At 47.9% G+C, this 23,657-nt stretch overlaps 1 protein-coding gene across 2 annotated transcripts in view; it reads right to left on the reverse strand.

Moving 5' to 3' along the window:
• TGM1 (transglutaminase 1) overlaps positions 1-23,386 on the reverse strand; it is a 47,869-nt gene extending 24,483 nt beyond the window's left edge. Inside the window, exons 1-3 of one of the 2 annotated variants that reach the window (XM_072977100.2) lie at positions 20,412-23,386; positions 7,003-7,209; positions 4,914-5,105 (exon numbers count right to left, since the gene is read on the reverse strand). In XM_072977100.2, the coding sequence (XP_072833201.2) occupies positions 4,914-5,105; positions 7,003-7,204 (394 nt within the window). In that variant the 5' untranslated portion in view covers positions 7,205-7,209; positions 20,412-23,386. Of the gene's footprint in view, positions 1-4,913; positions 5,106-7,002; positions 7,210-8,399; positions 8,492-20,411 lie in introns of those variants that run through there. The other variant, XM_072977101.2, reaches the window with a different exon arrangement.
• Positions 23,387-23,657: the final 271 nt, after the last annotated feature.

Below are 23,657 nucleotides of genomic sequence, written 5' to 3' on the forward strand. Positions count from 1 at the left end.
GCCAGTCCAGGAGGGGTGGAAATACACCTGCACACTTCTATACCATCACTCTCACCTGCACAGGTGCTCTCTCTGGCTTCTAAACTGACCATCCCAGAAAATGAGGTGATGCATCACCAGAAATTGTGTGTGTGTGTTATAAATCAGAACACCAATTTGTATAAAATTGCGCACATGATTTGAGATCTACTGATGGAAAATTAGAAATGAATGTAAATCGGAAGCTGTGACACATCTCACCCCAGTGGGACAAAGGGTAGCCCGGAGTTTCTAAAAAGGAGGACACTCTCCCTAAATCAGGGCACTCTAACATGCTAAACCTCTGTAGAAAGCTGTAATGAAAGCTGGGCATAGTGAAAGCTCCATTGGGAAGCACCTGTTCCTACAGCAGGACTGCTGGATAACTCAGGGGTTTTTAGGTCCAGAGGTTGGGAATTCGATCCCGGTGCCTTCTTGAGAGGGGCTGGACTAGATGACCCATAGGATCCCTTCCAGGTCTGCAGTTCAAAAGTTATAGTTATCTAAGATTATTATGATAAGAGTCGTCCCACACTCCTTTGCTGATATTCTTCCGGCACTGCACTGTTTTCCATATAATTTTTGCGGGGAGGGGGGAGGTATAAGCCACTTCCAGATCCCTCATCAGGCTCCTCATGATTCAAGGGCCAGAATCCTATTGGTTAGTTACCCTGCCATAACTGAAGAGCAAGGGTCTAAACTGCTGCCCCAGATTGCCGCTAGTGAACAAGTCCATGCTTGTATCTCTTGTCCCATGCCAGTCTCGTGAGTTGGGGCGTGACCAGGGATACAGGCGGCAACTTGCTAAGTAGTGGCCCATTGCCGCTGCGGCTTGCACCACTGCGCTTCTCTTTAAACCACACCTGATCCTGGGAGTCTACTAGTAGCCTTTTAACTAGAAGACAGTCCTCTTAAGTTCTGTTAAAACAGAAGAACATCCTCAGTAAGGGTGACCGTCTGGCTTTGTTGTTGTTGTTGTTGTTGTTGTTTAGTCGTTAAGTCATGTCCGACTCTTCGTGACCCCATGGACCAGAGCACGACAGGCCCTCCTGTCTTCCACTGCCTCCCGGAGTTGGGTCAGATTCACGATGCTCACTTTGATGACACTGTCCAACTGTCTCGTCCTCGGTCGTCCCCTTTCTCCTCTTGCCTTCACACTTTCCCAACATCAGGGTCTTTTTCCAGGGAGTCTTCTCTTCTCATGAGATGGCCAAAGTATTGGAGCCTCACCTTCAGGATCTGTCCTTCCAGGGAGCACTCAGGGTTGATTCCCTTCAGAACAGATAGGTTTGTTCTCCTTGCAGTCCAGGGGACTCTCAAGAGTCTCATCCAGCACCACAATTCAAAAGCATCAATTCTTTAGCAGTCAGCCTTCTTTATGGTCCAGCTCTCACTTTCATACATCGCTGTTAGAAAAACCATAGCTTTGACTATGTGGACCTTTGTTGGCAAGGTGATATCTCTGCTGTTTAAGATGCTGTCGAGGGTTGTCATCGCTTTCCTCTGCTGTAAACGGCCACATCAGCATTTTAAGGGGGAACATGGTGGGAACACAGACGTCAGGCCTGGGTCCCACAGAACTGAAAAATTACAGAGCCAGCCAGCCAGCCTCCGAAGCTAATGAAAGGGTGAGATCCTGTTCTGGAGATCCTGGGGCAGAGAGGCGGGTGGAAAGGGGGTAAGGAGGGGAGGAAATGAGCGCTTAACTATTGTACGGGCCGGGATGGAAGCCAGTAGAAGGGGCCGTCGGAGTTCTGCCCTATATTTCCAAACACTTTCCCGAACAAAATTAGCAGCCCTTCTTCCCTGGGACGTGTCGATCCGAATTCCTCACCCACTTGGAGTGGAGACAGGCTGATAAGAGAGAGTCCCGAGCACACAGCCTTTCCACCAGTCAGCTGAAAGCGCTTGGCATGCGTAAGCCATTCCAGCAGACGAGATGTTCTGTCTAGAGGGTGGCACTGCCTCTTGGTTTATTTTCCCTGCCAAGGAATTATTCTCTTGACCTATCTGGCAGGACGGAGTTGACCGAGTGTGGTTTCTTCCCCCATCCCCAATCCTGAAGATGCATTCCAGAGCAAAGCAGCCCCTGGTGAATTTCTGGCTGCAATGCCAACCGCCTAAACAGAGAAACCCCGGCTAAAAGAACTGGGACCATCCAGGTCATTGATCGCCTCGAAGAAAGTGAGATTTGTAGAGGAAGACCAGATAAGCAGCCTGCCCTCCATCCTGTGGTGGACAGGTTACAGTAGCGTGCCCTGTGTGGGAGGGTCTTTCCAGAGAGTTTGGAAACGTGCAAAACAGCCCAATAGGGCCATAAACGGGAACAGAAGCACACCGTATTACATCGGTGCAAACCCCCTGCAGCTATACATTCACAAACCCTTACCCTCTGACATGCTTTGGGGTGGGCTGGTGAGGGTTGTTGCGTCTTAACACAACGTAATGGCCAACTCTGCAAAAGCGCTCAGGGCTCATACTGGTTTTCAGGCTCTTTCTGGGGTGCTTCAAAGCATGAAACAACTGGGAGCCCAATTCCTCCGGCCACAGGCGGAGATCCGCCTTTAGATGCCTTCGCTAAAATCAATCAATCCATCCATCAATCAAATCAGGAAGCAGTTACTTGTGGCAGGGCCTTTTCAGTAGCGGCACCTTCCCTGCGGAGTGCCTTCCCCCCAAATAAACGCTCCTGGTGCCTACAAGAGGGTCTTTTCTTCACCTGTGGTGGATGGTCTTTTTGAAACTTCAGGCTTTTGAGGATTTTAAAGGATTTAAAACTCTGTGCGCTGTGCTCAGTCTATAGTCTTTTTGGGGCTGTTTGACTGTGTTCTGAAGGTTTTTCCCTAATCACCCAATTTCTTGAAAAGGACAAAAAGCTGGTCCCACAGCTACAAATAGTACAGTACTCAACTATCCCACACACTACACCAGAGCACAGACAGAGTTCTGACTCCTATCCTCTGAAGAGGCCGGCCACAGAGACGGGTGAAACGTTAGGAAGAACAACCTTCAGAACACGGCCAAAGAGCCCGAAAAACCCACAACAACCATCAGATCCCGGCCATGAAAGCCTTCGAGAATACATTAAATTGCTAGTGCTTCTGGAAACTTTCAGGAGCAGCCACATACCATTTTAAAGAAGCAGTGGATCCTATTTCTTGCAGTATTTAGCAATAAAAACATCCATTTTTTCCCTTCAAAACTAGAGGTGGATCTCCAGGTGTTCCTGATTTTCAGCATTACTCCCTTCATTTATAGTGGCTTGTTTCGCCCCTGGATGTTCCCAGGATGAAAAAATATTTGTATAAACTGCTTCCCAACCCAGCTAGAGTTGCCCGCCCTGTTTTAAAGCTTCAAACATCAGCCAGAAGTGCTTTTTAAGTGCTTATGCTGCGGCTGGCTTTTATTTTGCTCTTATTAGGCATGCTTTTCAATTTGTTTACATCTTACAATAGGGAATCTACACCAGTGTAAGTGTTAATTGCTTAAACAGCAGCAGCAAATTGTCGCTAATGAATGAATGGCAACTGGCGCATGACCAAGAATGCACACAGCAACTTAATCCATGGCCATTCAGCACTGTGCTTTATGTAAATAAATGTACACGGGGGTAAATCTGTAACAGGATTTCGGTGTTTTGTAATTTCAGCGTCTATTCTGTGAACGGCTCAGACCCGCTTTGGCGTAGGAGATAAATGTGAATTTTTTTTAAAAAAAATACACTTTAAAAAAAGAAATACATGTGGGTCATTATGTTTAGACTTCTAGCAACTGGACAGGCATGAAAGATAGCTGCATCTCATCATCATCATCACTTTAGAACTGCAGAGCTGGAAGGAACCCTATGAATTATGGAGTGCAGCCTCTCTCACGGAGGCATTGGGGAGGGCAGGAATCGAACTCCCAACCAGACCAGATTAGTTGGATTAGATGACTGCGTGGGGCAGTACCCCACATATTTTAATTGACGACCCACTGCTGCTTCTCTGAAGAGCAACAGATTGAGGGAGCGCTGGGGCCCGGCTGAACTGCTTTGGGGCCCCAAGCAGCTTTCCAAGTTCACCCCTGCTAAATTTTGGCTCCCGTTTAATATTAATATCAAAATGAAATGATGTAGGAGGAAGTCGGGAGGGGGGATCAGACGGTGAAGGCCGGCCCAGGTTGACCTTGTAAATCCCACTGTAGCCAAAGAGTTACTTCCGGGACCCACAGGATGCATGGAGTCAACAGCCCTTCTGTTGAACATTGTTGTTCAAGGGTAGACTGCCACAGAACACAGAGGTTCAATTTCGAAATCATGACTAGCGGCCCTCGACACATTTCTTTTCCCCGGTCAAGTCTTCGTTTCAGAGAAAGCTAAACTATCCACTTCCTTTTGCAGCAATGAGTTCAGCGTCGCAAGAAAAACACTAGAGATAATTGAACAACACTCAGCTACCATGAAGCGCATCGTGTGGCTCTTTCTTTTTAACTGATTGAAGGCTTTACTTGGCATTATCCTAAGCAAATCTGTGGTTAAAATGGATACTCAATCTGACAGGGTGGGGTCCTCTTATCATGGCAGAATGCTGTGCGTGGTGTAGATTTCCCAGATGTAAAACTCTCCCTCCCCACCCATCCGATTCTCCTTGGCAGAAATGAGAGACTTGAAATTAACTTTATATTGGGGAGCCACTGGGAAAGATGATGAGATCTATACTGCCTGGAGATGATGCTCCCCAGAAAAAGGAGACAAGATCCTCCCCTGAGTAAATGGAGAAGGCATGGTTTAGACTTTCCACCCAGTTTGGCCTTTCTGTTTCCCTAGGTTACTCATGAGGACTAGAAACTTATATTGACAACGATGCACAAAATAGGGATGTTCCGCCCCAGCGTTCTGCTTTTGGCACACATACCGGTGATAAATTCAAGGCAGACGCGGTGGTTCTCGGGGTCGTAGTCCTGCCGGAACTGAAGCTTCATGTCAAAGGGTTGCCCGCGACGGATGATGAGGTTGTCGTATTCGTACTCGTCGGTGTGGTGGTCGCGGTGGTTTTTGCTGGAGCGGCCGCCCATCAAGTCAATCCCGTTGATGACCAGCATGCCCTCTGCGCAAGAAGAAAGAAAGCCACATGCTTCTGAGCGACTGCCCCCTTTTTTCCCCCCTCAGCTTTCTCTACCACTTTTTTTTCCAGAGCATCTCTGGCAAATGAGGTTTAAGATGATGCAGGACCGCATCTCCCTTGATAAGCTGGCTCGGGCGTTAAGATCCTCAGGGGAGACCTTTCTCTCGGTCCCGCCACCTTCACAGGTGAATTTTGTGGACACACAGGAGACGGCCTTCTCTGTGGCTGCTCCTTTAGACTCTGGAACTCCCTGCTACTGGAGGCCCGCCTGGCCCCACCTTTGCTGTCCTTGCGCAAGCGGGCAGAGACCGTTCTCTTCAGGCAGGCTTTCCCTGAGTGACGGGCTGCCTGAGTGGAGGTTTTAAAAGGATCATTGGACCTTACTGCTTTGGATATGTTTCTGGCATTGCTATCGTTCTTTAGCATCGCCTTTGTTTGATCCCTTCCAATATTTCTATCCTTCCTTTTTTTTAAGCTTTAGATATTGTCTTTTAATGATGTAAGCCACCTTGGGTCCTTCTTTAAGGAGAAAAGTGGGGTAAAAGAGATAGAGAAGGGGGGGAGAGAAGAGAGTTTTTAAAACAACATTTGCTCACAGGAGAGGATATCAAAGTTTTACAAGAACAGGACCTAAGTTATTGGGAGAGTTTATTAGCAGCGGGACCCGGGAAACTGGTTTGGAGGCAAGACAGTAGCGCGGTTGAGAGAGGCTGCGTCCAAAAATCATGATGGCATCCAACTTCCAGTAAAAGAAGAAAAAGAAAAGAGAGAGGCGAGGCTATAGCCCATAAAATGCTAGATATGGAAGGGACATCAAAGTGGCCGGTGTTTTTAAAAAAGCCACTTCTTTGCCCCAAAGGGGTTAGAAGCCCAAAGGAAGGAGGACGGTAAGGCCATGCGTTGGAATTGAAGGCACGGCTCTAGAGATGCCCTCGTTTGCCAGATGAAAACTGTACAAAATCACTTTTCTGGACTACCCCCTGAAATGTACAGAACATGTTAGCCTGGGACTATGCTAGCTAGGGGACTCTGGGACCCAAAGCCTTGACATTTCTGCTAGTCATGCTGGAAATTCGGGAGATGGAGAGTCAAGGAAGTAAGAAGCAGGGGGAAACGGGCAGATAAAGCACTGTTTAGTGTTTGCCTGCAATTTCTAATTTGTTAAAAAAAAAAACCCCTTTGTCCCTCGACACTGAATTTTCAAACTGGAATGTTTAGAATTCCAGTCTCAAAGCCTCACGAAGCGGTGGTTCTACTGCAGTACCGCAATGAAGACTCTGCTTACACCCTGAGTATGATTCCCGACAGACATAGGTAGCTGGCTTGACGTGGGACTCAGCCCCCCCATCCTTCTGAGGTCAGTAAATTGAGTACCCAGCTTGCTGGGGGGCTTGGGGTGGGTAATGCATAGCCCGAACAACTGAGTTTTAAACTGCCCGGGAGTGCTTTAAACCTTTTGCTTTTTTTCTGCTTTGCCTACAGAGAAAATCAGATTTAAGAGACCCTAAAGGATGTCAGGTTTAAAAGGCCCTAAAATGTTGCTGAATAAAAGCCGCATTATTCTAGCAATTTGGTCAAATTTGAAATGTGGTCTCTTTTTTTGGAGGAAGTCGACTGGAGGACGCTCTCAGAATCTCAGGGCTTAAGGAGGAGCCAGATGTTGAAAATGCTATTATTTTGGAATACAGGTCCCAGACAGCAGGCAGAAGAATCCCAGGTGGCACATCTGGATCGCCTGCCATGGAGTGCGGATAGAGCTGGCTTTTTAATTTTGCATCTGGCACAGCTGGAGCCCTGAAAAAAGATCTGCGGGGTGTCCCTCTCTCTCGGTGCTGATGGGTGAGAGCCCTGGTGTCCTTTGGGTTGCCCAAATACTTACCCCGAATGACAGGCTCCCGGGGGCGGGACCCGGGGACCTCCCCCGGGGCTGGCCCCCAGTCGCCCGCATCCTGGCGGGAACAACAGCTGCAGCATTTGTAGAACCAACGCTTTTTCCTCCTGGGGGTCGCCTCGGGCTGCCGCACACGGTAACTGACGTTGGCCCAGCGGCCCACGTCCTCCCGGGGGTCTGATACTGGCATCACGTCTGGAAGAGACAAAGAAGGAGGTGAGCGCCATGCTCTGGCCAGCCACAAGGGGTGCCGTAGGGCAAGGGGGCGGAACTCCCGTTGACATTGCGCTGAGCAATCTTACTTGCTCCAGCCCAGATTCTGTTAAAACCCCCTCTCTCCCCCAAACCAGAGAGGGAGGCACTGCTAACAGGTGGATGTTTTCAAGTGGATGTTTTCAAGAGTCACCAGAACCACCGCTGGCGGCTTGGCCCGAGGACAGAGGCCGACACAGCTCCTGGGAGAGCCAGCCACCGTCCCCTCCAGGCAGGGCAGACCTGCTTTATTATCTGATCCCAACCCTGGATGGAAGCAGGACCTGTCCTGCACAGCCAAGGAAGGAAGCAGGAAAATTCCACGGTTTGTTTCTTGATCTGCCCGTATTTCCATCCCAAGCTAGAAAAGGCCACAGCGAGACCCTGCGTTCCTTCGCGATGGTCCGCATACTTTATTTTTAGAAACCCGAAAAGCCCTGGCTTTGAAGAGTCAAGAAAAGCGGTCGTTTTTGCCACGGCCGGCGTCAGAAAAAGCAAATGTTCAACAGGCGAAGCTTTACCTCCCTGGCCACACCACCTGTGGAACCGATGCCTGCCAGTTTTTCTCTTAACTCTGCAATCAAGGGCCACCACCCTTCTGGAGGATGGAGGAGGTGCTTCACGTTATCCTGCCAACCCAAGTGTTCATCAAAACTTTGGTCTATCAGCATCAGCATCAAAACGTTTAGCATTTTTCGGAGACTTGAAACCGGAGACTAGCATCCACAACAGCCAGGGAGGGGCAGTGAGGTACAGTGGTTAGTGCAACGGACCTGCGAGTCAGAAAATCCAGTTTACATTCCCAAGGCTTGCCGTGAAACGAGTAGGTGAATGTCAGCTAGTGCCTCGCTCATGCTGGTTCTCTTTCATCCCGACCTCTCCAGAGCTCAGGAACATTATTTTTGGACTACAACTTCCAGAATCCCCCAACTAGGTTCTGACAGTTTTAGCACGGAAAAACAAACCAACAAACCACTTTTGAAGCTCTGGAACTGCTTTGCAAGGCCGTCGTGAAGATGCGTGGAGAAAACCATATATACACCATTTTGAGCTCTCTGAAGGAAAGCCAGGATTTGAGCATATCAAATGACTAATATTAAAACACACATGCAGTTTTTGCAAGTGATTTTTACCGGCTGTGCTATCTCCTGGAAGGCCCCTCACTTCCCAAAATTCAGAATTTTATCTCCAGCTTGGCTTATTTCCAGGTGACCTTTATTGTCACGGGAAAAACCCTTATTTAAAGGGAGATTTCCCCTCTTTGACGCTGACATCATCAGCATGTCCTTCTGCTTTCCTTCGCCTCTTTCAGAGAACATGTTATCTCACGTACTAGAGGTCAGAGCCATCCAGAAATCTGTCCGAATTTAGCCTCCCGTTCCCCTGATCCCTGAACTCAGGTCCACGGCCTGCCTGCTTGTTCTTCTCTAAGCGAAATCTTAGAAAAATGACTTTACAAGGGAGAGGTTCACTTTCCAGAATACAGAGGGGCAGGTTTTTAAAAGCTGGGAACTCCAGCGTCAACTCGACAGCATCGAGATTTCCAAAGCTCCTTCTTCCAACTACAACTCCCAGAATCCTTCAACCAGCATAGCTGGGAGTTGTAGTCCAAAAAAGAACTTTTTCCAAACTCTACTTTTCAATCATAAGGTGCAACCCTTCCCTTAAGCCCCCCTCCCATATCATACCACTTTCTTTTTTGAGATCCTTCTGAGTAAATGATAACAACCCACAACCCTTGAGTGTAGGACAGTCTGCCTTTCCCGAAATCACTAAATTCCCCTCCCTCATGAGGTGGAAAATGGACGATAAGCTCCCTTGTTTTCCAAGACATGTTGCTTTAATGCACGAAACCCCCTTTTCTTAGTCCCTCATTAAGAATTTCCTCCACCAGATTCAACTGGGATTCCACTTTCTAACCCCTAAGCAAGCTTTTCTGTAAGTGGGTGCAGTTTAGCCGTGTCCCACTACAACTCCCATGATCCCCAGACACATGGGCCAAGATTGTTTTCAGACTCCGTTCTCTTCTCTCCACCTCCTCCCTTTTTTGTCCTTTCCTCCCTTTTCTCTCCCTTTCCCCCTTTTAAAATTTGTATTCCTTTTCACGTGGCCCCAAAGAAAGACTCATGACTCAGAGGCTGAAGAAGCGCAAGGTTCAAGCGAGAGAAAACATAACATTTCTGCACATTTCTGCCCTCTGCTCTGTATGTTGACAGAGGCAATGGATTTCGTCAGAGGAAGGAAGGCGGCAGGGTGGAAACAGACCAGAGAAAGGTGGCCCCTTGCAGAAAAGCAAGCAAAGAGAAATTGGAAAAAGAAATCAATCAATATACTGTATCTACACTTATGTAAATTCCATTGATTCACTAGGTCTCCTCGGTGAGCAACCACATCTGGGCCTCGGAATCCAGTTTCCACACTCCCTCGGCCCTGGACGGCTAGTAGCCAAGTTGGCTGGTGTATTTTTATTATTTTTTAAGGAACTTTTTCAAGTTTTGCTATGTCCCTGCCGTTTTCTCCCTCGCCTGCCCCATCCCATTCCCACCTTTGAGTCTTCCAAGCAAGCTATTTCCATTCCAGAGTAAGATACACCCCTTTGAGCTTTCACTTACGAGAGAAAAAAATTGGGCTCCTTTCAACTCTCTGGAACTCCCTGCCACTGGAGGTCACATCCCAATGAGGACCAGGATGCTCACAGGGCTTGTTCCCTCCCGTTATCTTCACAATTAAGCTGTGAGGGGTAGCTTAGGCTGAGAAACTATGATTTGCGAAGATCTCCAGGGGATTTCATGGTCCAGTGGGAACCTCAATCTCAGATTTTTGTGTGATTACTCTGAAGTCAGCTCCACGGTGCACAGTGGTGTTTACAGGTAAAAAAAAAAAAATCCTGCACAGTGTTGCAGCTTTCTGTGGTGGGGCTAAAATTTCAGAAGCCTCTTTGACAAATTCTTTTTTGGTATGTTTGTAGTTCAATTGAAATAGAGACCGCACCCCAGAAATCAGAAGAAGACTTGGAAAGGCAGCAATGAAAGCATTAGAAAAGATGAACTCTAAGGATGTGACTCTGGAGACCAAGATCATCCACACTCTTGCCTTTCCGATCACCATGTACGGGTGTGAAAGCTGGACCAGGAAAGAAAGCGGACAGAAGATGAATTGATTTATTTGAAAGGTGGTGCTGGAAGAAGCTTTGCAGATATTCTGGACTGCTAGAAAGCCAAACAAGGGGGTCCACGATCAAATCAAGCCTGAATTCTCTCTGGAAGCAAAAATGTAGGTGCTGAGGCTGTCCTGCTTTGGGCACCTCATGAGAAGGCAGGATTCTCTGGACAAGACCCTCATCCCGAGAAAAGGCGGAAGACAGCAGGAAAAGAGGAAGACCCAATACAAGATGGACCGACTCCCTAAAGGAAACCACAACCTTGAATTTGGAGGAGATGTGTAGGGCTGTTGAGGACCGGACATTTTAAAGCTCTCTCGGGGGAGACTTGATGGCATGTAACAATAACAACAACAAAGTTCTGCTTATAATCTAATTAAAAAAGAAATAAATTTTCTCATCCCCCCCCCATTTGTGAATCTGTGTTTTGCAATGGCATTTTTGATGTCCCATTGTTGTCCTTTCTTTTCCGAACAACACAAAACAGAACCCACCACCCCTTTTTCATTCTATTTTGTGCTCGCTCCAATCCTGATCCTCAAACACGTAGTATTTTGAAAACTAGCATTTTTCTCCATCCTCAAACGAGGCTCTTCATAACACCCTTCCAGATGATAGTAAGCTAGAAGCCCCATCATCCTGAACCAGATGGCTGGGGGATAATGGGGTTTGTAGCTCAACGCCATCTGGCGGTTACTAGGGGAGGGGAGGTTGCTGTCAGAAAATGCTCAAACAATAAAAAAAACACTATATATCCACAGTTGCAAGTTCAAACAGTAATTGCCTGTTAAAACACCCATTATTAGTTGGGTAAATAAAACACAATGCAGCCATTTGCTCGAAGAACAGTAAAAAAAGAGAAAGTATTCATCATGATTTAACAAGGCGACAACCTGCCAAAAAACCTCAAGCAAACGGAAGAAAAATCGAACAGGTTTCATCCGGAGGCAACAGAAATAGTATGGAATATTATGCATCCATCTAAGAAAGGTGGGCCTTGAAAAATTCCATTTTGCCATGAACTTTTGGATTTTAAGTTCTTCACACTGGTACGAGCCTGACAAAGTGGCCCTGATCCAAGAAAGCTCGTGTATTCTATGATGATTTTTTTTAAAGTCGTCTATAAATGTATTGCCTACTCTTGCATTTGTGTGTTAGAAATCGTGTGGGACACGGTAAGCCTGGAAACAAGAGGGAAACTGCAACAAAAATTTGCAGCACCTAGTTCTGCTATTGAGGATTCTCGCTCTCTCTCATTTTTCTCTCTCTTCACATGCGGTCAGTCTGCATTTTGCAGCTGCTGAGCTTTTCCTGGGCTATACTCCTCACCCCGCCCTATGTACAGCGTTTACCTTTCTTCTATCCTTTTTAAAAAAAAGGTTCTGCAAAGTCTATGATTCCCCGAAGCCGGCTGAGAGCTCCCTCAACAGCTTGGGTGTTGTTGTTTTGACTGTCGGAGCTGAGAGCGAAACCTCCGAAAGTCGAGGTAAAGATCATGATGATGTATGTGTTTTAACAGCATCTATTTTATTTATTTATTCAATTTATACCCCACCCGTCTAGACCAAAGTCTACTCTGGGCAGCTAACAATAATACATACAAGTAAAAACAATATATATAATAAAATAAAGACAACAGTCATCATATAGTACAAGATGACGAAAGCATTTAGGCAATGACAGGAGGGGAAAGCCTGCCTAAAGAGCCAGGTCTTAAGTTGGCTCTTAAAAACACCCAGCGAGGGAGCCAGGCGGATCTCTGCAGGCAGATTGTTCCAAAGGCGAGGGGCCACCACCGAGAAGGCCCGGTTTCTTGTTCTTTCTCTCCGGGCCTCCCTCGGCGTTGGACCCCTCAGCCACCCACCTTGGCCAGAACGAGTGATTCGGGTAGATCTAGGTGGGAGGAGGCGTTCCGCCAGATATCGAGGTCCTAAACCGTTTAGGGCTTTCTATGTCATCATTAACACTTTGAAATCAATGCAGAAATGAATGGGCAGCCAATGCAATGCGACCAGGGTGGGAGAGATATGTTGATGTTTTCTCACCCCACTAAGAAGTCTGGCTGCCGCGTTCTGCACCATTTGGAGCTTCCGCATCAGTCTCAAAGGTAGCCCCACGTAGAGCGCATTACAGTAGTCCAATCTCGAGACTACGAGCGCATGGACCAGAGCGGTGAGCGCCCCGACATCAAGATAGGGCCGCAGCCGGTCAATCCGCCGAAGATGGAAGTAGGTGATGCAGGCCACTAACGCTACCTGGGTATCCATGGTGAGCGCCGGATCCAGATGGACACCCCAAGGTGTGAACCTCACTTTTTGCGGTGAGAGTCATACCCCCCCCAAAGAGAGGGAGTTTCCTAAACATCATCATCTGTCTGCCTTCATTCCTGGATGTTACAGAGGACAAGAAGGCAGGACCAAGTCACGGGCTCTGTTTCAGTGATGGGAAATGTTACTTTTTACCACTACAAGGCTCAGAATTCCCTTTCTCTGCAGAGCCAGGACTCCAGAATGTTTTGGGTTTGGCAATCCCTTTGGAAATAAAATAGCCTTTACTGACCTCCATTAAAAGGTTTGGGGAAAAGATTTCCAAAATGCCGTATATCCCACCTGGCATCCTCTCCAGAGGCGGTGGACTACAACCCCCATCATCCCCCAAAAGTGCCTCGCTCATACCTCTTGACAAAAAGAAACAAATGGAAAATGGGTCAGATCCAAGGCGGACATCTATTCTGGCATTCTGTTCCTAGAGGGGGTTGTGGGTGAATTGATATCCCAGCGAGAAGCTTGCCGTCAAGGATATGAAGGGTGGGGGTAACGAGATGGCCTCTGGCTGCAAACAGCATACCGTATTTTTCCACGTATAAGACTATACTTTTGTCTAAAATCTTTAAACTAAAATTTGAGGGTTGTCTTATACATGGAAGTAAGCTAAGGAGAGAGATAAAACGAGTGGAGGGGAAAGCAGGGATCAAAGCAATCCTGCAGCGCTTTGATCCCTTTCCCCCTACACTTGCTAAGCCTCACTTAGATTTCTTAATTTTGGATTATTTATTTATTTATTAGATTTTTACCCCACCCCTCTAGACTATGTACCAGTTACATCACAAACTGCGTAAAGCAATATTTTGTCCAATTATCATCACCCTGGAACTTAATCATCAGCTAGCTGGATAACTCAGTGGTTCTGGCATGTGACGGCGGAGTCCAAGGTTGTGAGTTCGATTTCCCCCCACTCTGCCTCCTGTGACTAGAACCAGCCTGGGTGGCCTTGGGCAAGCTGCATCGTCGTTCCCAGGCCACCTCCCAGAGGAAGGTAAAGGTAAAGCACCTCTGAGTCTTCTCTACCTGGAAGACCCTGAAAAGGGTCGCTGTAAAGTCAGAATTGACTTGACGGCATTTCCCTAAGTTATTCGTGAGGACTAGAAACTTATTTTGACAACGATGCACAAAATATGAATGTTGCACCCCAGCATTCTACTTTTGGTACACATACCAGTCATGCCAAAGAGAAGCATAGAAGGAAAAACGGGGATTCATTCAAAGGAGAAAAAGAGCATATTATTTCTCAGGAATTCCGTCCTTGATCAGGGTCTTGAAAACTGGGCTTTGTAGTCCACTCCAGCCAGGTTAGGAAAAGTGGCTCTCCGACAGAGTAGGGAAAGTGAAGTCTATCCTGGCCGATGCAGGAGAAGAGGCCCTGGGCAGCTCTAGATATCTGCAGCGCCCTCTTTAAGAGCGTGTTGGCCTCAGAAGCCGCGGGCGTGTGCCAGCCACCGGTGCCACGCTGGGGATGCTGGCGTCTGGCATCACCTCCCTTCCTCTCTTGGGGAAGAGTCCGTGTGCCAGGAATGCTGCCGGTCCAGCTTCAGACGCCCACTGCTGTCGCCGTCGCTAACACAACACAGCGCAACACCTGGCCGCCTCATGGCAACCCAAAGGATAACTGACCAGGATGACCGACCAGACCCAAGAAGGGTTCTGTGCAGGGCCGGCCCTAATGTTGGGCAGAGTGAGTGAGGGGGCAGTCTCAGGCGGCAGAGGGCAGGGGGGTGGCAGGAGACACCTTCCTTCTGAATCCTCTGGCTATTCTCCATTTTTTTTTTGGGGCAGGACGAATCTCCGTTTTTTCTGCAAGCAGGCTAAAGACCTGATCTTCCAGGCCTAGAACTCGGAGCAGGCCCCCGTTTTGTTCTTTACCTCAGGCAGCATAATATCTGGGGACAGCCCTGGTCACGTGATCAACACTTCTACCTCATAGGATGATCATAAGAAATAATTTTTTTAAAAAATCTGCTTGTTGTAAGAGTTTAAAGAACACGAGATCTTGGAATAGAGGCTTCATGAACTACAACTCACATCATCCCCTGGGTACCTGGGAAGTTAGCTCGAAACTTTTCCAAGACCCGGTGAAACGGAAGAGCCGTCTCACCTGGCATCCCATCATGCTTTATCCAACACAAAGCCAACGAGGGGCACCCAAAGACAGTCACTGGCCTCTGCAGAGGCTGCCCTAGAAACGGCTGCTTCGCGGTAGACTACCCCTGACTTTGGAGGCTCCATATACCCTCGTCGGAGCGACGATCTTCATGAATTTCGTTCAAATCCTGCGGTCACCCATGGCCTTTTTGTCGCCTGAGACAAAAGGACAAGATGGAGTCCCTTCTGCTTTGTGTGTAGAAGCCAGACCAAGCAGGGGGGGAGCATGGGCTCTTCCTCGGCACTGGCGTTGGCAAAACACCCTTCACGGCATGTGCAAGAAGCGGTTACTTTCAGGGCACCAGGCGGGTGTTCCAGGAGAGAGACACACACAAACCTCTGTGTCCCAGTACCTTTTTTTTGCAATCGCCTCCCCACGGACTCCTGCCTGAGGTGCCCTCTTTCACTATGCTTTCCAGAATGGCTGGTGCCGTTTAATCCCCTTGCGATTGCTTTCAAAACCTGTGGTCATCACCACCGCACCCTGTGGCATCCAGTTCCGCAGGTTAATGGAGGCACGAAAGAGGAGAACGACTTTCTCTTTCTCTCCGACATCAAGCATCGGATAGTTTCTCAGAATATCCGTCATCTTAGACTAAAAGAAGGGTATGGGAAATTCATTTTTTTGGATTTGCAATCCTTAAAAAAGTCTTACAGGCAGCAATACGTAGTCAGGGGGTGGGGGAGACACAGGGACACAATAAGTAAAGATTTCCCTATAGTATAAATAAAAAGGCATTCTTAAAAATATAGGAACCAACCTAGATTTACAACCTCTGAAATATCAATAAATAAATGTCTTCTTCTGTTTTGAAGCGGCTGGCTCACTCTTTGTAACTCGTATGTCGCAAACTTCCTAGCCACTGGAATTTCTCGGTGTTGAAATCCGGCAATCTCTCTTTTTTTTGCATATGTTAACTCTTTGTCTTTCAGATATTACAGGTTTATTTTCGAATGCTTGATGATGGGTTGGTAGCCGATCTAATTACACTTGGGAAAACCCATTTGAATGGGACCGAACGTAGTCATTATGACTAACCGAAGGCCGGCAGATTCCAAAGGAATTACTTCACTGAGCGTGAATTAATTTGGAATCAGCCCTCTAGGTGTGCATGGCAACGAAGCAAAAACACCTTGCATTATACAGTTTATTTCCTCGTGTGATAGCAATATCAATAGCCGTGTGTAAGGATGGGAGCCGGACTCATTACAGATGTCTGTCCCAAAATCAGGAAGACCTGTTTTGGAGGATTAATTCGAATAAACTCAAACACAAGATACAGCAGACATAGGAGGAAACCTGGACAACATTTTTTTGCCTTTCCTAGCAGGTTGCTTCCTAGTTGCAGGTAGAAATTCAACAGGTATTTCTCTATCATGATATGTCTGTGCCCATCCCATCCAGTGGGTGAGGGGCAATTAGCCTCCATTTAGAACAAAAATCAGAAGGGTGGGGAAATTATGGCTGGATAATTTTTTTGCGGGGGGGGGGGAATTGTTATGTGCTGTCCCGTTGCCTCCAACTTATGGCAATCCTGTGAACGAGCGATGTCTAAAATGTCCTGTTCTCAGCCGCCCTGCTCAGCTCTCGTAGACTCAAGACTTGTGGTTTCCTTTAGGGAGTGAGCCCATCTTGTATTGGGGTTTCCTCTTTTCCTACTGCCTTCCGCATCCTTTTCCAGATAATCCTGCCTTCTCCGGATGTGCCCGAAGCAGGAAATCTGGTTGCTCCATGCCATTGGTGTGTTATTCAAGCCCTTCTAGCGATAAGCCTTTGGGGCCTGAAGGGAAGGAATGCTGGTATGTGTGGGGAGTGAATCCTTGAGCATCTCCCTGCTCAGGAAAAAGCTGTCTAGCCTCCCCGGTGCCCCACCCCACAGCCGTGTAAGGTACCCAATGACGGGTGGCTGTATGGCGAAACTGCCCCCATGTGCAGGGGAAGAACTGGGAACATGGCCGGTTAAGCTGGCTAGAGCAGGTGAAACTGAGTTTCAGGTTGGGCCATTAACTCTCATGCGCTCAAAGCAAAACAACCCCGGGGAGTGCAGAATCCCAAATCCCTGTTTCTGTCTTTGAAGGCTGCGTTTTCCCATACCTTGCGAAAGCCCTGTGGCTTTTGTAAAGAACGGCAGAAATTCAACAGGCAAAGCTCGCCGGAGGAAACCAACGATTTGTTTGCTTAACCGATTGAGATGGTGTCTTAACACATTGGTCCCCAAACTTGGGCTTCCAGATGTTCTTGGACTTCAACTCCCAGAAATCCTGGCCAGCAGAGGTGGTGGTGAAGGCTTCTGGGAGTTGTAGTCCAAGAACATCTGGAAGCCCGAGGTTGGGGACCACTGTTTAACACATACACACCAATTCATTGTGGTTTATTACATTAACAATACTGTAATAATTACGTACAGAGGAAAGCACAAACAATAATATTCAAAGGCAAGGAAACCGAGTATAATTCAAAACACAAGTGGATGAAGATGGACACTGGCTGGAAAGTCCTTCTTTAACAATCTGCCGGTTTGCCCAGGACTAAGCTAAATATAAAAGTCTGTCGCTCTCTTTACGGGTTGAACTTCTGCCCATCATCAAGTGGTTAAAAGGCGCTGGTGTTAAAAGAACCGATTCTAAAAGCAGACTTGATTAGCTGAGTGCAGATAGTGATTACCACAAATCATTGACTTTTTTTTAAAAAAAGGAAGTAACTGTAGTCTGGGGGAAACTCCAAGGTTACTGGAAGCACAAAACTTTTTTTAAAAAGGGGCAAAAATCAAAATGTTGACTGATGATTGGGAAAAACAGGGGAGAAAGGGAATTTCTTAAAAGCACAGCTGTCTGAAACTCTGAACAGCAATTAGGTGTTGATTCAACTTGTATGTAAAATAAGTCAGAAAAGCTCAGTTTTGGGACTAGAACTCCCCAGATCTACCTAGACAACATGGAAAAATTATTTTTTCTTGGACCACATGCCCAACAGATTCTGCCGAAACACAAAAATGAAAAGAGGAGCCGAATCAAATTCATGGAATAATTACTTAAAATATATACTTCCCTCTTTTTTCTTAGAATCTCCCCAAAACAACTGCCATTTCTGCCTTCATCCTCTCTCTCTGACCTACAGGGTTGTTGTGAAGATGAGGTGGTGGGTGGGGAGAGCCCATGAAGAAAAGGCAGGATTTGAATGTGTCTCCCATATAAACAAAGCAGACAAAATCCCCAAACCGGCTTATTTATTTTATTTATTTATTTATTTGATTTATATCCCGCTCATCTGGTAGATCTATACCACTCTGAGCGGCTTACCTCCAACTTGCCTCCTTTCTCCTGATAAATTATTCCCCCTCTCAAAAATCAAAAACCATCCCGTTTTCTATTTTTATCCCATGCCTTGTGAATCTTCCCCCCCCCAGCTAAGATTTTAACATTTTTGCTCCCTGCATGAAAACAATTCTGTCGGTCTGTCAATCCATCCCGCTTGGCAGGGATGTTGTGAAATGTAAACATAAAAAAAATATTTAAAAAATAAATTTAAAAACTGACGAGGGGTCACTTCACCTGCTTGAATCCCAGAAAGGATAGGGCCAAAAAGGAAATTTGTTTGAACTTTTGCATTCCTCAGGAAGTAACTTTCCTCATTCTTAGAGCGCATCAAACGGGGAGGGAACTTTCTCCAGCATCACCTATTTTCAACACCTCATACATTTCTCATTCAGCATCCCTCCCTTTTTGCCAATTAGGCCAGAACTGGCATCGCCCAATTGACCGTGCCCCATTCATCCGCCACTCCTCGTCTGACAGGACTGGTGTAGTGGACGGACTAGCACTCTGGAGATCTGGGTTCAAATCACGGCTCGGCCATGGATACCCATGGAACAGAAGGCCTGGTGCCGGTCAATCACCCTTTGAACATCTCACGGCCCTCAAAACCCCCTTGTGAGAATCACCCTCAGTTGGAAAGCCCTTTAAAGGCGCATGTCAAACATACCAACCCCAACTAGTTGCCATCTGAGGTTGTGGGCCCAGACCGCTCCATCTCAGTGGGTCAGCCCAGTGCAAGCTATTTTGCAGCCTGAGGCCACGCAGATCTAGCGTTCCCTTCCTATTCCCCACACCATCCTCCTCCAGGTCTCCACACCAGCTTTTCCACTGCAGCTGATGTGTGTGCCGCATTTCCACCTTGTGCCACCCCCCCAGTCTCTGCCGCCTGAAGCCCGTCTCTTGGTCACTCAATAACAGGGCCGGCCCCAGCAGAGTCAACCCAACTGGGGTCTCCTCGCTGGGATCGCAACCTTGCCTCTGGTCTCCCCACCACCCGAATCTCCAGATGTTCCCACCTTTCCTGCCTGCCGACTCCCAGCCACCTGGACCACACCCTCATCGCTCCCGCATCCTTGGGAACATCGCTCGCACAGAGGCGCAGGTGTGTCTGGGAAAAAAATCAGGAGTTCCTCCGTCCAAAGGGGACACTCCTTAGCCGGCCTCGTTTCCAACCTGAACCCTAATTTTCTGGCCCATGAGCAAACAAAACAAAACCCATCACCCAGAATACCAGACGCCTCTGTGGAAGCTACATCTCTTCCTTACCTGCCCCTATGATGCTCACCTCCAAAACCAGCACCCCAAATATCTCCTGGGTTCGCTTCCTCTCTCATCCCCAGTCTCTTGAACCACAAGGGTCTCATCCTACCTCAATCATCCTCTTGCTCCCGTCCTTCACACTCCCGCTTTCCACGATCTGAACCTCCCTGTGTTTCTCTCCCTTGCCCCCCCCCAAACTCTTCAGCCCTACATTTGAGGACCCACAGCTCTGGCGTGGTCTCGCTTCTCTGAGCTCCCTACCCGACACATCCCTGCCCCCCAGTGCCTCCTTCCCCACTCATCTTCTTGCCCACGGGGCATTTTTTTGCTTTCCTCTCTCCAGAGCCCTGCCAGAAGATTTATCAGGTTTCCAAGTTCTCAGAGTCACCGCTTTCTCCCCCTTTTCTTAGGGGGTCCCATAGGCTGGCACTGCCACCCATTCAATTCCCAGGCATTCCCCCCCAATCCTATGCCGTGCATGGTTCACCAAGAAACTCTTTGCCAAATCTCCCACCAATCCCTGGCACCCCTGGCACCAATACCATCCTTTTCCTTCCGCGCCCACCGTGGCACCAATTGCCCACACAGAAAGAAAAAAACACCTCTCCTCTTTGCTTGCAACCCAGGCGGACACCCTCCCTGTGCCTGAGGGCTCAAACCCGCCCTCATCGAGTTCCCAAATCTGCGTTGGCACTTCCCCCCAAAAATTATCTCTGCTTTCATGTAGATCCAGCATTTCCACGTGCCCCCTGATGCCTTGGCACCCTCACCCTGGCAAATCCGGGGAAAAGTTTGGTTTTGGTTTTTGAAGGGGACTACAACACCCAGAAGGTGGGGTGGAGGATTCTGGGTGTGGTGGTCCACAGGAGACCCCCACCAACACCCCCTTCTCCAGCTGTGCACCCACGCAGGGCACCCTTCCTGGCACTTACCCCTTGGCACAGCAGGAGCAGATGGAGGAGAGCGAGGGAGCGAGTTCTTGTCCCGCCCTGGCCTGGCCGCTTTCTAAAGAGGGGAGGTGTGTGAGCTTCGTTTTTAATTCTCTCAAGTTGTGGGGTGGAGCTGTCTGGCTGGTGTCACAACTATGAGAGGCATCCGGGGAGGGAAGGAGGGAAGGGAAAAGGGAAGGAGGCAAGCCGAAGGGAGATAAGGAGGTGCCCTCTTACACCATCTCCCCCTGGCAAAGGCTCTCCGGGCTGCTGAGGTCGTGCCGAGAGGCACCACCAGAGGAGAGTGAAGGGTAAAACTTGGGGATGAGTCAGTCAAGGGTCAGCCGGTTCCCTGACCTTGTTGGCTGAACCGACTGCCCCAGTTGGATGTCTGCCTGCAGAAGGAAGATTTGGAGGAAAGAAACCGCAGGGACAGTGGCAGTGAATATTTTTAAAATTTATTTTTATATTCTTCTCCTTTACCTTTCTGCCCCACCTTTCCAGCGTCACGTAGCCCTCAAGGCAGCTTATGATCGTCGCCAAAACATAACAAAAAGCAACAAACAGGCAGATGCCCCATTGCGGAATCGTATAAAATCATGCCCGATTAAAATCGGTGTGTCGAAACGGGTAGAATCACCGCAGAAAATCAAATAAAATAATGAGCCGGTTGCAACAGCCCTTATCTTGCCACTCCTGTAAGAAGCGTAGCTTTGTTTATAAAATAGGATGACTGATAATCCTCGACGAAAGTTATTTCTTTATTGATTCATCCTGATAGAAGGTAAAAACCACAAAAAGGCGAAAACCGTCAGCCTTTAAAAACAGATGAAAAACTATGCAAGAGCCAATCTGAAAAGTCAGATTTCTTTTTTTAAAAAAAATAGATAATCACGTCTGTCTTTCTCTGTATTAAGGTTCACGACAGCACAGTGAGGTAGGCCAGGCTCAGAGAGAACAAATAAGTAACTAGCCCAGGGTCACCTAGGGAGTTGTGTGGCATAGGCTGGATTTGAACCCAGGTCTCCCAAATCCTAGTTCAAGACTTTTGCCACCTTACTAAATGGGATTTTTACAAAATGGGATTTTTAAACGTGGCGGTGTTGCTTCCAGGTAGGAAGGAAAATTGGTTCTGCGCGTCCTAAGTCGTATCTCAACTGGAGCTTAGGAAAATTACTTTTTCCTAACCGCTCCTCTGGCGGGGGGGGGGGAATGCTGGAGAAAATAACTTTTCCAAACTTTGCTTTTCAAGAATCCATAGCAGAGGTAATTAATCATGATAAAAGTCACTCTAATGGCGCCAACAGACGTGCCGCTTGGAAAAGGAGAACCGGTTTGATAACAGCCTGCTTTTCTCATCCCTGAGTTCAGGACCGCTTACACCGCTCTCCGTGTCTATGCTGCAACCTAACAACAACCTGAAGAGGTAGAACAAGTCGAGAAAGGGTAAGTGTGTGTGTGTGTCCTGAGGTCATGCAAAGAGTTTTGTGGCTCACCAAGGATTCTAGTCTGGACTTCCCCGTGTCTCTGTCCAGGGCTCTGACCATTAGTCAGCTTGACTCTTATACCCTAATGAGCCTCCTAAGGCGGTGCTCCAACCTTTTGACCCCGTTATCCCCGGGATAACGAGTGGATTTGACTCCTCTTAGGGAGAAATAGGGGTGCAGGAATAGAATTAATCCCAAGTAAATAAACTGGAGCAATAATTGCAGGAGTTTGCTGTCCGTGGTGGAAGTCATCAAGAGCCCCAACCGGATCACGGAAAAATGGATCACTCCAGCTTCAATCCGGCTTCAGATCTCGCTGGCAAAAAAAAGCCCCAATGCGCTTAACAGCTGCACAGCAGGTGCAATGAGGGAGGAAAACATGGAAGGAATTTTGGCGCCTGTAAGGCCACCTGTCCATCCCTTTATTGACATTTTTTTTCCAAATTGGTCCAATAAAACCCCCAGACGTGGGCTGAACTCTCCATAACTCTAAGGCCAAGCTTCGAAACAGTACCGTTTTTCTGTTGACTACAATCCCCATCACTCTCCCCGACTCACCCAGTCGCTGGGAGATGTAGTCCCAAAAAACGCCAGCTTTGCCCACTTGCGAACTTTCAGCGGCGTGAGGAGCCGCACGGACAGGTGTGGGGCGGCTGATCTCAGAAATGTCACTTTTTTGGAGGAGTGAAACCCCCAGATTCTTCTCTCCTTCCCCCCTCCCATGCTTTCCTTGGGGATTCTGGGTGCGATTTTCCCCCTTTTGGGATTCAACCGATGATTATTTCAAACGTCTCGCTTGTTATTTCCTGGAGGTTCCCAGAGATTCCTTCTGTGGGAGCCGAATCATTCATTCCCCCCCTTTAAAGACTTTTTTTGGGGTTCCTCAAACCTCATACCATTGGGGATTTCTGTATATTATGGGATGTGAAGAAGTCTGAAAATGGGACGCAGGCATCCTGGCTTTGCTACACCAATTTCCACCCAACCCCACCCGATCCAGGGACCAGAGGATGATTTTCCTCGGTCCCTCCGTCTTCTTTGGGACCCAACCCGGGGACTCCATCCCTCTCCTCAATCTGCCATCAGGACCAGATGTCCTGCCCACATCCCAGGCTGTGCTGTCTTTGTAAAAGGTGTTGGCACCGACGTAGGTAAGGTGCGTGTCGAGACAGGCCGTGGGAGTCAGTTCCGTAAAAGACGAAGAAAGGAGTGGTAGTTTGGGTTGCGTCTGTGAGACTATCCCAGCGCTGAAGGATCAGCTTCTCCCCCCCCCCCCGGCCAACCGGCTGGCAGTGACCTTTTTCGCTTTTCCATCACACCTTCTGCTCCTTTAAGAGCAACGGGATAGTCAAGGCGTTCAACAGGTGCAGATTTCAGGAGGCTTCAATCCTCCTTTGAAGAGTTATTTATTTTTTTTACTCCCTCAGTGTGATGCCATCTCTGGGGTGGGGTGGGGTAGAAGCTCCATCTGAGAAACTGCATCCTGGGATTGGGGGGGGGGGCTGTTTTCCCATTCCCCTCGTCCACAGATCAGCCTCCAGCACTCCCGCCCTTTCTTTAAGGGTCTTTTAAAAAAATTCATTATCAGAACATTGCTGAATTTAAAGTTATGGGTGTGCGTGAAATACAGGTTAAAAGCAAAAAAATAAAAAAATAAAAACAGATTAAAATGATAATTAAACTATTTTTGACCAGAAGGCGCCTACTTCAATCGTGTTATCTGGGCCATTGGCTAGATCTTCAGTTCTACCCATGGAGGGGC

This window comes from Pogona vitticeps, chromosome 6, assembly GCF_051106095.1.
Source record: "Pogona vitticeps strain Pit_001003342236 chromosome 6, PviZW2.1, whole genome shotgun sequence".
Taxonomy (NCBI): Eukaryota; Metazoa; Chordata; class Lepidosauria; order Squamata; family Agamidae; genus Pogona; species Pogona vitticeps.